General features: G+C 30.4%; 1 protein-coding gene and 1 long non-coding RNA gene across 3 annotated transcripts; one reads left to right on the forward strand and one right to left on the reverse strand.

Moving 5' to 3' along the window:
• Positions 1-5,866: 5,866 nt before the first annotated feature.
• On the forward strand, positions 5,867-7,385 carry LOC116402958. Its single transcript, XR_004215682.1, has 3 exons — positions 5,867-6,313; positions 6,852-6,925; positions 7,051-7,385. It is a non-coding gene; the product is annotated as an uncharacterized LOC116402958 (long non-coding RNA).
• Positions 7,386-8,120: 735 nt separating this feature from the next.
• On the reverse strand, positions 8,121-10,737 carry LOC101204721. Of its 2 annotated transcripts, XM_031883551.1 has the most exons (4): positions 10,361-10,737; positions 9,855-9,932; positions 8,719-9,005; positions 8,121-8,612 (listed from the first exon to the last, which is right to left on the reverse strand). In XM_031883551.1, exons 3-4 carry the CDS (start codon positions 8,935-8,937, stop codon positions 8,499-8,501), a joined length of 333 nt encoding a protein of 110 aa, XP_031739411.1. In that variant the 5' UTR covers positions 8,938-9,005; positions 9,855-9,932; positions 10,361-10,737; the 3' UTR covers positions 8,121-8,498. The 2 variants fall into 2 exon arrangements, with proteins under 2 accessions (XP_031739411.1, XP_004144434.1); XM_004144386.3 differs by lacking the exon at positions 9,855-9,932 and having other exon boundaries at positions 10,361-10,732.
• Between the last annotated feature and the right edge of the window lie 3,973 nt (positions 10,738-14,710).

A 14,710-nucleotide genomic window follows, 5' to 3' on the forward strand; every position in this document is an offset into this window, starting at 1 on the left:
TAGTATATAAATAGGAGATTAAGACGGAAGAAAATTAGGGGTGTTACTCTGAGATTTTGTTAAGAAAAGACTAAAGTGTTGGGCTATTGAAGTGCTATCAGGCGAGAAGGGATAAACGTTCTAAAGAAGAAAAATTATTTTGTGAGTAACTTTTCTAAAGTTGCTTTTTCTATTAAAGTTTCATGTTGTATTTCACGTTAATTTTGATGAGAAGTATGGTTTACAAAGAAAAACTTTGTGTTATGTTTCAGTTAAAGCTTTATGTTTGATGATTTATGTTATGTTTGTTAGTAAATCATTACTCTTATTCCTTTTAATGAGATAGCTATTATGTGCATACAATGAGTAAAGGCAACCATGTAGAAAAGGACTGCATGGCGAAATGAAGCTGACCAATGCTTAAAAGGAGCATATTGAGGTTAGCGGACTGAACAACGAAAAGTAAACCAAGAAATTCTTCAAGGAATGTTGTTGATGAAAATGTCATCACAGTAGTCTATGCATGGTAATGATTCATGTTCTTGGAGAAAAGAAGATGAAAGGTTAATATAGGAATTATGATTTATTGAATGAAGCATTGAAGCCTGTTTTACGAAAATAATTTTATATAATTGATTTGTATGCCCAAAGGTTTTCTAAAGCTATCACTTACTAAGTATTTGACTTATAGTTTTAAGTTTTCTCTTCTCCAAATAACCATACGTTAAGGCCATAGTTAAGGAAGTAAAGGTGAATTGTTATGTGTCGAGGCTAAGCACAGTGTTCTAACTTTTACTTCATAGTTTATGTATTAAGGAAGTGTGTAATATGTATGTAGAACACATGTTAAATTAATAAAAGAAGTTATTTGTTCTACGTTGCGTTGTGAATTAAATTTTTATTGCCTAATGTCTAAGTTTCAAGTTAAGTTACTTGAGTTGGATTAAGCGATCAAGCTAAAATTCAAGGACTTAAGTTGTGCGTTTTAGCGTTTCATTTGAGGCAATAGGATTGCTCCGGGTGGCATTGCACGCCGTAGTGTAAGGTTTAGGACGCATTGTGGGGCGGGATGTGATATTTAGACTTATTACAACATCGTTTTTTCACGTGTGTGTGACCGATTAATTATGGAGTATTTTTGTTATTTTTCGTTATGGGCTTGTGAGCTTTTTCCTTTTTCAACACTGTTCTATACGGTGTAAATATTTTCGTCATTTGTTCTATTTATGAAAAAACCCCAAGAATAAAATATAATATAATGAATTTAGATATTTTAAATTACCGTTATACTAAAAAATGTAAGTTGGTGGGATATTGCTCTCTCCCACTAGTGGAAACATGAGATTCTAAACCACACTGTTATGATATCATCATAAATCACTAATCGACCCAAAAGCTTAAACCACTAGTAGTGAGTGAAGGTGAATTTAAGGTGTGTTTAAAATACATTTTCAAATGTTTAATTTAAAAAATAAGTCATTTTGAAAAGAAAAAAAAACTTGGAGGTTTGACAACTAGGAATGAGCAAGATCGAAAAGTCATGCCAACCGATCAAACAAGAGTCCACCAGTTTGTGTCAGTTTAAAAATTTTCTAATTCAAAGTTTTTAAAAAATATTTCAAAGAGTTAAATCGACCAACCGACCAACTTTTACTCATCAACCAGAACTTCGACCAACCAATAATCACATCTATTATAAATCACTCAACATAACTTTTGAAGTATATTTTAAATATTTTTATCAAAAGTGTTTAAACAAAATTGAAATTCTTTTTTCTAAAAAAATGAAACTCTCTTTTTACGACAATCTAAACAGGCCCTTAATTATATATCATTTAACATCCCCATAAAGGTATATATAGGAAAATTTCATATAGTAGCATTTTGAGAATATGATATAACAAATATAACACATTGTATTAGAATTTTGCAAATATGGCAAAATTTTCACTTATAAAAATATTCTCAATCTTAAATTTGTTATTATTCTTAAACTACCTTCAATATCATATTTTTCTTCCTCTTTTTAACGTCATACTCATTATTTATTTATTCTCTCACTTTTTAAAGCCCTAATTATTTGTTTATTCTTATACTAGAAAAATTATTTATTTTTTACGTCTTAATCTTGATTTTAGAATATCAATAGTACAATAATTGCAATATGAAATATAATGATGGTTGATTAAACTAATTTAACTTCATTTGTGATTTTTTTTTTTTTTTTTTACTTTCTTCGATGTGTATTTTTGAGTTTAATCTAATTCCAAATGGTTTTATTTTATTCTTTTACATCGATTTTGTTTTGGTTTTACTTTGTCTCAGTTTTGTACATCAGTGTTGCAATATACTTATATTATATGTATTAGTTGATTAATATACTTGCTACGTGATTTTCCATTTTTTCAAATTTTATGCAGTTCATTAGAGTATCATTAAGTATATCAACGAGGTAACTCACAGTATCATTATCAATTATGTCAATAATATATTGTTAAAGCATATTAGTAAAGTGAGTCGTTATCAAGTATATGAATCAAGTTTACAATTGTATATCAAGTGTATATCAAGTATATAAGTAGGACTTCAAGCATATCAAGTGTATTTAATCAATCAAATGTATAAGTGAAGAATAATAAGTGTATATGCAGTGCATCGGAGTGTATCAAACATATCATGTACATCAAACATATCAAATTTGTTGAGTGTACTAATGAAGCATAACAAGTTTATTAGCGGTGTATCAAACTTATAAGTGAAGTCTTTAAGTATATCAAACTATCAAGGCCTAAGGGGTATCAAGTGTATCAAGAAGAATCAAGTCACTACAATAAAAAGTACCTATTTTGACAGTATATATCCCAAATTAAATGAAGCAAAAAAAATTATCACAAAAGGTCAAAATTCGCGTTTTGATGGACAAAACGGAATTTTTTGGATTTCACTTTCCACGACAGTTATTTATTGTCACGAAAGATGCAAAAAAATAATTTATTTATTTATTAAAATGATATTCATTTTTAGATGAAATTTATTAAATCACAACTTTCCCCAATTCTTAAACCCTCAATCAAACTTCACCCTCACTCTTCACTCACAATTTCGACATCCATCCTCAATCCGACCACCACGTCCTGTATCCAAACGTCGACGACCATCTCCAAACTACGTTCACCGACAATTGTCGCCCACCATGGAAAAACGTTGTTCATCTCCAAATGGGTTCATTAATTTGGAGATCATAGCAATCGAGAAAGAGAAAAAAATGAAGAGTGGAAGAAAGGTGATGAGATCAGGTGTGGTTTTAGCGGTGGTGGCGGTGTGTTTATTAGGAAGGGTGGTGCCAGGACGAGCACAGGAAGATAATTTAAAAGAGGTGTGCAGCAATGACTTCGAGAAAGTGGGATGGGAAGAGAAATTAGTTAGGGAATGGCTAACACTCGAGCTTTTCAAGTGACAAACAGAAGGAAGATGTAAAAGCTTAATCTCTTGAATTCCTAAACTCTTGATGTGTTGATTTCCATTACGTGTCTGTTGTATGAAGAAACACAAGCACTTTGGCTTACTTTCTTTTATACCTTCAATCGAATCACAACACTCCTCCATCAGTGTCATTGCTTTCCCCGTATCCGATGGAGGAGTGTTGTGATTCGATTGAAGGTATAAAAGAAAGTAAGCCAAAGTGCTTGTGTTTCTTCATACAACAGACACATAATGGAAATCAACACATCAAGAGTTTAGGAATTCAAGAGATTAAGCTTTTACATCTTCCTTCTGTTTGTCACTTGAAAAGCTCGAGTGTTAGCCATTCCCTAACTAATTTCTCTTCCCATCCCTCTTTCTTTTCTTTTCTTTTTTCTTAAATTTAATTTATTTCTTTTCTTTTCTTTTTTCTTAAATTTAATTTATTTCTTTTCTTTTCTTTTTTCTTAAATTTAATTTATTTCTTTTCTTTTTTTTTTTCTTAAATTTAATTTATTTCTTTTCTTTTCTTTTTTCTTAAATTTAATTTATTTCTTTTCTTTTCTTTTTTCTTAAATTTAATTTATATTTTCTAGGTTGCTTAATTATTCGGTAACTATTTTGTTTTTAGTGTTTGGTTTTTTAAAAGTAAGGTTACTTTTTTTTTAATCATGGTTTGAAAATCAATTTCAAGTATAAAAGTTTCATTCTTGGTCAAACTTCATTAAAGAAAAAATAAAATTTAAAGAACTATTTTTTCTTCTATATTTTGGTTTGGTTTGTATGAAAGAGATTGCTCTTGCTTCATAAACACTATTCTTTCGTAAAAGTATACACAGTAAATTATTTGCAATTTAACCACTTTGACATTTTCTTGATAGATAAAAAGTGTCATAATAAACGAATTCACTATATTTTTATAACTGTCGTTAATATGCAAATGATGACAATTATTTTTTGTCATAAAATAAAATATGTCAGTTATTTGTTGTCATTAAATAACAATTAATGACATCTATTTTCTGTTATGAAGAAATTTATTGTGACAGTTTTTGAAAACTGTCATGGAAAGACTATCCACAACAGACGATACTATGACTGTAAATATCTGTCATAGATTTTGTTCGCGACAAAAAATAACTATCGTTGTAGACAATTTTGTTGTAGTGAGTGTAACGATGAGTATTATTATGTGTATCAGGATATTTCAGGTGTGTAATAAAAAGTATCAGGGGTAAAAAAGAGTATCAGGTGCATCAAGTGTATCAATCAAACATATCAAGTCTATTAAGAAGTATCAGGTGTATCAAACGTACAGTAGTAATGAGGCATTTATGATATTTGTGACATTGTGGGCTAACTTTGTTTTTGTCATTTTTGCAAATAATAAAGTGTGCGGGTTATAGATTTAATTATAGACTTAATTATAATTGTTTTCATCATTTTTCCAAATTAATCCTAAACTTTGATCAATAATAATTTTTAAATTTGTAGCAGTTTAATCTATAAATTTTAATAAACAAACAAATTTAGTCTCTGTTAATGTGAAATTTGCACCAATTTAGTGGTCATTGTCATAAAGTTTTTATCAAGTTAATTTTAAATTTTTATTAAAAACCAACTTACTTTCTATGGGTTATAAATAAATTCGATTCTCAAATAGTTAATAAAAGATTTTATTAAATTATAATAATAATTAACTAAATTATTGCTAGAAAGTATATGAACTAATTAAATTATTAGTTTTTATTAGAAGTCAGAAATTAAATTGTTACTACTTTGAAAGTTGATAAACAATGAATGGTTCTTAGACCATTAAAATTAAAAGTGATTGTGTAATAATCTTAACCACTTTGATGTTTGATAAATTTGATTGTGAATTAATCTGTTAAAATCATTTTTAAAATTCTAATGATAATTCCCAAACATTTTAAATGAGTTCCATATTAGCTTTAAAAAGTAGAGATTTCTATACTTTTAGGTTGATGTTCATTATCATGTCACCAATATTAATTTCTTTCAATAATTTAAATAACATAAATTCATGTTGAAAAGATGTGTAATCTATCATTTCAAAAATAAATTCCATTGATAACACAACAATTTAGTATTATCAACCAAACACTAAACTTACTTTTTTAGGCTTCAAACTCAAATTAATTAAAAAGTAGGTTCAATGGTTGTTAGAAATTATTTTAAAAGTTGAAACAATTTCAAACTATGCCTAAATCATTACTAACTATTAAGATAAAAAATGTTATTTTCCATATAAACGGTAGGACAAAAATATTTGGTAACCTAAAAAGCTTGATAGTGAGTTGTAGGTTTAAAAAAAGGGTTTATTAAAAAATAGAACAAATTCCAAAAATATTTACACAATATTAAACAATTTTGAGAGAAAAAAAGCCTACAAGTCCATAACGCGAATATCGATGTATTTTTTAGTCAACAAAGATTTTACCAATTTTGTGTATCACATTTTTTTCACATTTGATGATGGAATTGATATAAATTCCTTCACTGCTTTGCTTATTGAAATTCTTTTCTTGGATGGTTTCTGTGATATATTGATGATTCTTTGTAGTAAAAACATCGCTCTTAAATTTGATTTTATAGGAGATACGTGTTTGTTTTGTCTACCATCCTATTCACTATTGTTGTTTACGATATTTTTCTAATGTGAATCTATAATTTTTCTTCATGGTTAGCTATGTGATTTTGGTAGCTTACAACGTGTTTGATGAAATGCCTCAATGAAGCATTTTGTTGATTTTTATTTGTTTTTTGTTCGTTTGAATTAGGAAATCAAGGCCAAGGAAGATTTCATGGCTATGAGCTGAAGTTTTGAGAAAAAGAGAATGAAAAATGAAATGTGAGATTTTAAACTTTGATAATGTGTAGGGTCTTTATGTTTATGTCTATGCATTTGCCAAGTGAATTTGAGTACTTTTGATTTTTCTATTAATCTTTTGTTTATGGTTGCTATTGAGTTGTATCGTAATTGCATGATAGTCATAGCATAAACAAACTATATGTATAAACTTGAACACAAGTATTTGTTATCTAACTCATTACTAAATTGTTGTAATTTTGTTACTCTTGATTTACTAATGATTGAAGATTAAAAAAAAATTATGAACGTTTTCACTATGAGCAAGAAATAAACTCTTTACGTTGCTAATGAACTTATCTTGATTTATAGAAAGCTCTGATAAACCATCAATTTAAGCAATTATTTTGACCTTGTTATAGTCGTGAATTCTAACAACTAATGAAACAAGCTCCAGTTAGTGGGGAGAGAGATTTAAAGTAATATATACACATTTGTGCAATTCTCTGGTGTTACCTCTGATTATGTGGTAAGTTGTTAACTTATGGGAATGATGCAGTTTTTTATTTTATGCAAGCAGGTATCTGGGCAAGACAAGTCTTCACCTACTAACAGTGCAATCACTTCATCATCAAATGTATCTCATAAATCAAGGTATCTGGGTAATGGTTTAGAACAAAAATTTATTTCTTTTATCCTTCAGCGCTTCTTTGCAATGGTTTAGTTAACCAATATAATGGGTATGGATCACATTTGGATAACTACAATAAAAAATACAGTCAGAGATATCATGGAGCAACTTTGGATAGCTTTAAGCAACCTAAATCACGCCGCCATGAAATAAATGTAATGCATGCCATGCTTGAAGTTTCAAGATGCAAACATTTGGTGATCAGTCTAGTGGAAGTTCTGCTATCAGAGGATCATTATATTGGTTTCTATCAAAATCCAAAATTCTAAACCCCTTCTCTCTTATTTACTCTTCTTTATTCATAATATGAATTTGTTACTTTATTTCTACCTTTTTATTGGTTCTGAAATCTGTATTTGATGTAATACATACACATTTGTTTCTCTGTGTATAATAAAATGATCTTCTTTGGCTGCCTTGTAAGATTTGGTATTACTTTCATATAGGCGTATAACTATAGTTTGCAAGCAGTGTTGAGATCAAAATATGATTCCAATCTTATGTTTTTTATAACTTTTTTTTTTTTACAATATGTGAAATGGATAAGTCAAACGCAGAAAATACGATTAGTAAGTGATCCAGTGATAGCATAGACAAAAAGACGTGTAGGATTGTATTTAATTCAAAACTCATAAGAACAGTTTACATTCGAGTGAATTTATTAACTATTGAAGTTGTATGGAAAATAACATTGATTTAAATCAATATGCTTTGTTCTAAACACTAGAATAAAAACAGCTGCATGACATCCAAATACACATTTCACCCTTATTAGTACTCCTCCATCATGAATTTTTAATGGCAAAGACGTAGAAACCACATCAAACACACTCATAAAACAAAAGATAAGTCTACAACACAAATATTATCAAATATTGTTTAGGGGACAATATATCGATAATAGTCTCAAAGATGGATGGTTCAACTCAATCGTCCAATCTTTACAATTGTTAGGAAAAATCCAAAGCCTATAAACTAGTCTTATACATCTAGTACAGTAAAAATTTAGCATTACAAACAAAACAACATCAAAGAGCTTTTAGCAATTGCAACTTATCTGTCAATTACTCGCCACGACTTTCAATCTGCAATGATGATGATTATTAAATCAACAATAAACCATATACCATCAGGGATATTTAAAAACCACCACACTCATACTCAATGCCTTTCAAGTTGTAACTTTATTTAAGAAAGTTGGACAATTGTAATAAAGTAAAGTAAATGTGATTTCCATCCAAATTCAGCAGCTCCTTTTCACATTAATAAAGTTTATATTAATTGGAAATGAAACCAACATCACACCAGAATGCTTGAATTCACCCTCGGGAGTACTAATAAGAGGAAAAATCTAACCATTTAATAAAAACGTTAGAGTACGCCTTCGTTTCTTTCGATGTGCAAACTTGATGCATCAAAAGGTAGAAAAAATCAACAATATGTAAGTCTGCTGGCAAGTTGGCAGCTCATCGAAGTGCTTATTCTTCTTTGATTAGGGGAAAAAGTGCTTCTTCTTAATCAAACAACCACAGGGCATCAGGGTTGATAGACCTCGGGAAGTGAAAGCCCCACACTTGCTGCAGACTTGCCCAATACTCGCTTCATTTCATCTGATCGATCAACAGCAATGTTGTACGAGAACAGCAAGTCCTGTGCATCACAGCCCATGTCAATTACAATTGAAAACAAAGATCAAATGAGGAAGAAAGAAAAGTTTGTTTCTTTGTGATCTGAGCTGAGAGTGAAGTACTATTGCCTTTTGATGGTGCACACTGTTAAGTAGAAATGTGTAATCCCGAGCAAGCTTGATTTCCTGTTGAATAGAGTGGGGTTTTGAAAGTATGGATTTATCTCTGAACTTTTGAGCCACATAGTCCACAAAATGCTTCTTGCTCTCTTCCTTTCCAACATGTTTCTTTACAGCTTTGAGAAGCTGGCGATAGACCTTAGCTACCTGCAAAGCTTCTGAATTCATTTTCAAACCTTTAAGTCTTCAAGGGCCTCTTCTTGTCACTCAAAAACCCCGCAATTTCATTATGTGCTCTGCCCAAGAAAACATTGACCAACAACATATTTTTTGAGAAATTTTGAAACAGAGACAGTAAGGCTGAAAATGAGATTTGAGAAGAAACACCTACATGGTTTTGTACAATTACAAACAATAAATCATAACATTATGACCGCCAACCGAATCATCTTAATTTAGTTTGGTTGAATTTGAAATGACCAAAATGACCAACCAAACTGAACCTCCATAATTCAAATAATCAAGTTGAGTTGGTTTTTTTCAAGACCTTGATTCTAAAAAGGGAGTAAACAGAAGGTATATGTGCAATTCCTTCCAGAAAAATTGGCGAATTTGGAATCAAAGATATACGAAGCCAAGAGAAAATCATTGTAGGAAGTAGAGAACAGAAAAATGCTTACTAAATGGTGCCTGCTTTGAAAAGCTTCTGCAACTTCTACAAGAGAAAGCAACTAGACTAGCGATTCAAACAACTAGGGAAATTCAATTGGGACTTGAAACATTACAACAATGAAGAATTAAAGTTTTAGCGGCCAAACTTTACAACAATGCTCAAGGGACATATTCTAACCTTAACAACAATCTTAAAACTTAATATTGGACCTATAGCATTGATGTTATGCAAATTCTAAGTTATATACAAATCGTAAAACCAATTTAAACAAAATAGTCTTTATGTTGAGACGTGGTCGACGGTGACCGGAGTGAGGTGGCAAAGGCAAATCGGGGGCGGCAAAAGCAAACCTAGAGGTGTAAACGGGTTGGGTTGAGTTGTCCTTCTTTTCTTTTACATTCTAGTGTTTGTAAACTTCAAAATGGTTCCTTTTCAAAACAAAAAAGTTCAATCCGGGGCGGCAAAAGCAAACCTAGAGGTGTAAACGGGTTGGATTGAGTTGTCCTTCCTTTCTTTTACATTCTAATGTTTGCAAACTTCAAAATGGTTCCTTTTCAAAAAAAAAAAGTTCAAAATTGTTATACATTCAAATTTAAAAAATTTCAGCCATACAACAACAACAGAATGTTAAACAGCAAGACAACCAACAATGAAATCTTAAAAATAAATTGCTAAGTGTAAACAGCAGCAATAACCCTCATTCATTATGATTTGTATATGTAAAAGCAATAACCCATTCATTATGATTTGTACATGTAAAAGCAAAGACAAGTGAGCAGCAGCCCCTTACTGTGATATTAGTAGCAGCTCCTTACCCATTCATTACTTTCAATGTTGAACTCAACAAAGCCAAAAACATAAAATAGTCTACAACATACAATAATCCACAACATTATTTTGAAGGAAAACCAAAAACAAAACAAAAAATGGAGTTTAAATTTTATTTATACCAAAAAGAAAAAATAAATAATTTTATACCTGTTAGGATGGCCGTCAGAAGTGGGAAGGAGAAGATGGCAGTCGGAAGATGAGGGAGACGGACGGCGCAATAGTTACAGATCGAATTCGAATCGTAAGTGGTTCTTTCCAAAAATTTTGATTAATAGTTGGATACGTCTTGAATGAGCCCCTCGAAAGCTTGATGGCGCGAGAAAGAGAAGTTGTTAGCCTAATATAGTGGCGAGACTGACCTGGAGGACTTTACTGGTGCACAAATCAATGGAATTCCGAGAGAAGTGAAAGAAATAGGAATTCTCAGTTTCACAAATGGCTCCCCAATATGAGTCTCCACCAAGCTGTGTAACCTAAAATCAAAGGGAAGGAGAATTCCCTTTTAACTTTTAGAGTAAATAAATAATATATTATAGAACGCTTCGGTTTACGTTTGCTTCCTATTTAAAATCGAATTTACAAAAGTTGAGAATTAAAAACATTGCAATATGTTTGAATCAATTATCAATTTTATCGGTTTAATTCATTGTCTAATTATTTCTATTTCTTTTGCTTTTGAATTACATAAATCTAGAAGCTAATTTTTTGGATTTGGATTAGTATAATTAACTACTGATCAACTAATGAAAGATGATATTATGCATTGTCACCACTAATTTTCTAGTCCTCTTTATGCATGGATAGATTTGATTGAATAAGAACTCTTTCAAATAATCAAGTCAGTCTCCTTTGACTACATGCTGTAAGAGCTCCTGCACAATTGTACTTATCAAGTTTCAAACCAAGTCTTCTTGCTTTATCAAACAAAATCATGACCTTGTCAAGGGCCAGAAATCAAAGAGCTGTAAGTTACAATGTTTGATTTTGACATTGTATCAAACAATTTGCCAGCAGAACGTGTATCCCCACATTTGCAGTACACGTTAAGAAGATTGTTCTGCAAAAATAGACAGCCTGAAAGAAGTTTTAATCATATGGGAATGAACGAGTTTGCCATGGTTCAACTTCCCAGTTTTAGTAGCTGATTGAACCAGTTTAACATAGTCTACAGATTCTAAAAGAAAATTCGAAGAATATGCTGGCAAAACTTGTGATGAGCTCAATGAGACCGATCCCAAAGTGGCAAAAGACTCTATGGATTGTCTACTGGAAAAAGGAAGCATGTGAAACATTAAGGGAGTGGAGAAAGGAAAGAATCTCCAAAGGAATTGTTTATGAGGCAACATTGTTTCATGTTGCTAAAGAACAAACCCATACGGAGTCTATTGTGCATGAACTGCATAAAGATCAGCTCACTCTCCTGTAATATCTTCAACCCTACAAGTTAACCAATTGAGTAGTGAACAAGAGAGCAAATACACTTATAATTTTAAGCTAGCAAAACCAAACATATAATAATTGAAATGAAAAGATCTGATGCTCAAGAAATACAAACTTCCAATCAATGAACTTCATCATAATTTAAATTTTTAAAAAAGGCGTGATCAACTTTAATGGTAGGCAATACAAGTATCTTGAACACAGTGAACAACTTTAATTGTAATTCGATCAAGTGTTCATATATTTAATAGATGAATGTTGTTAGTTTGTAGAGTTAATTAAGAGAACTCAGACATCTCCACTAAGTCACCTCTGCAGTATTCTTATCACTCCCGCTTCATTAAAAGATAAGAATAGAGCACAGAAAGCAGGAGTCCAATGCTAGACATAAGCCCAAAAGAGAATTATACAAAAGCATTGATGTTTAAAGCGATAAAGCTAGGACTATAATTAGTGAATAACTTAGATCTACTAGTTCAATAATTTACAACATTAAATACTATAGTTATTAACATCTTTTTTCACTTTTTTAATATATTTTTTTTCAAAACTTATATAATTTTGAAAACATAAAAATGTAAAATAAAAGTATACTACGTAGATTTGTTTACTTGATGTTAATATAGTGTCAAGTATACGTATACTTGACACCAGTTACAAGCCAAGTAAGATAGTATACTTGCGACAAGTAAAATTGTATATTTGATTCAAGTAAGATAGTATACTTGACGTGTATTTAGCGTCATGTATACCATTTATTAATATACAAAAATTTTCATTTTTTGTTTCTTACATTAGATGTATTTGTTTTAATAAAACATATCCAACAACAAAATAAACTCTCCAACTAGAAGTTACACAACAAAAAAAATGACATCATTTAGTATAATAAGTAAAACAACAATAATTTCATTAATCTCAATAATCTCATCAACAATTACATAATTCCAATCCAATATTGTCAACTAAAATTTCTTATTGTGGCCTATTCCAAAATCAACAATTATAATAACTATCTTATATAACAAAAAACATGTGTGGTATACCAAAACTAAAGTCTATCCCCTTATTATACCAACGTGAATAAAAACTCCAAAAATAATCAATGCTTTTTGCATCAGTTGATAAGCAAGATAAAAATCGGGTTTCCCAACAAAACAACTATCAGAAGTTTTGTACTGCAAGTTTAGGGTTGTACATACAAGTTATAACTACCACGTACATGTTCAAAATTCAAAATCTACTCTATTATGAAGCTTTATTTGATCCTCTGCCTACAATATGGGTAAAGCATTATTCTCCCTAATTATTGTTGATTAACCATTGATGTCCTCAAAAGTAGAAATGTGACATATCATGTACGACTTTAAGTATCTCGGGCTTGTGCAGGCCAAGTTCAAGAAAGAAAATCGATTATGTTTAATAAGGGAGAATCAAAACCCAATTTGTACAAATATTAAGAAAATCAAATGAAATAAATGGAGTAAATACAAACTACCATCATAAACATCCAGAAGGGTCAAATGTCTACGAATAGACTAATGAGATTAAAAGATACCAGTCATGCTTGCATGACAAACTAAAAAATTGTAATCTTTCCAAAAGATGCCACACATCTCAAGTCCATTATAATAAAACCTAATGTTTGTCAGTTTGTGGTATCAACAATGCATGAGTAGTGTTGAACGTGTCGTTTCACCTGGTCTGCGAACTACCATGTCCTTCCTCTATTCTCATTCAACATTTTGATCACAAAAGCGCTTTCAATTAAAAAATAAACATAAAAACCAACAAATAATTCAAAAAAGTATAAAAGTTATACCAAACAATGAATAATTAACTAAACAAAATGGAAGGGATGACTCTAAGAAAACAAATTACTAAAAGCATATCCCATCCAAATTTAAGGTTTTTTTTTTTCTAAAATAAACTAATAAAACAATGAACTTCAAGAATTAAAATTCACAAAAATAATTCAATAAAAGAATGACAGAAAGCCTCAATATCATACAATCCATCCTCCAGAATAGATGCATTCCGTAAACTTATTTTGTTGCATGTTCACCCCTTCAAAAATTTATTGGATAAAAATTCAGTAAACTTAAAACATAGACTGTAAAAAAATAGTTGCAAACCTGCATTGACCGTAACAATGTCTTTAAAATAGTATTATCTGACGTCAATTCTTGATTTTTACTTCATAAGCATCCACATGACTCATAAAAAATGTTTATCATCAAATGATTTTTTTCGAACGTTTTCATAAAATAATCAATTCTTGATTTTTGATGCTAGTGATTTCTGAAATTTGGTGGAAACGCCACATTTCGATAAAGTTTCAAACCTGGAAAGACTGATTCTAAGAAATTGTATACGATTAAAGAGAATTGATGATTCGATTATTATGCTAAAACATATACGTATATACGTTTGGTAGACCTTACATGTTGTTTTAGCCTAAAAATGTCTAGTCTTGAGTGCATCGCAACCTTGAAGAGGAATCTTGATCCCAAACATAGAACTTTGTGGCTTTAATATATAGATAGTTGCCAATCATCATTTGAAGGTGTTTGGAAACTTTATTCATTTTTCTATCAATATTATGACATTATTCTTTGGTTCAACTATTATGTCCTAACTAACATTTAAATTCTTTCTTGTTTATTTTATTTTTTGGTGATAGATGTATGGTGATATTAGTGTAACACCATAAATAGAAAGGGTAAATGAATCAATATCACATGTAAGTGAGATAGATCTAAATATATAGTTAAGAAAGACTTAAAAGAATTGAAATGTAGGGTCAGACCTCTTACAAATTAAATTAAATTTAGTTATCAAAGTCTATCATTAACAAACTATATCACTCATAAAAATCTATATTATATCCATTACATTAAATTATTTGGCTTTAAAGTGTAAAAAACTATAGTTTTATAGTTGTTTTAAAATATTATTGGAAGGAGTTTCGAGGCAGCCCCAACCTCCAAGGCGCACTTCTAAATCTCGGAGCTTCATCTTTCGTGTAAGTTCTTAACTACTCCTTGCAAAATTACC

The sequence above is a fragment of the Cucumis sativus genome, chromosome 3 (genome assembly GCF_000004075.3).
Source record: "Cucumis sativus cultivar 9930 chromosome 3, Cucumber_9930_V3, whole genome shotgun sequence".
Taxonomy (NCBI): domain Eukaryota; kingdom Viridiplantae; phylum Streptophyta; class Magnoliopsida; order Cucurbitales; family Cucurbitaceae; genus Cucumis; species Cucumis sativus.

Coding starts and splice junctions, on each gene's coding strand:
- LOC101204721 (XM_031883551.1), bottom strand. CDS start 8,937: ATGAATTCAGAAGCTTTGCAGGTAGCTAAGGTCTATCGCCAGCTTCTC. Junction 8,613..8,718: donor ACAGTGTGCACCATCAAAAG/GCAATAGTACTT, acceptor TGTGATGCACAG/GACTTGCTGTTCTCGTACAA.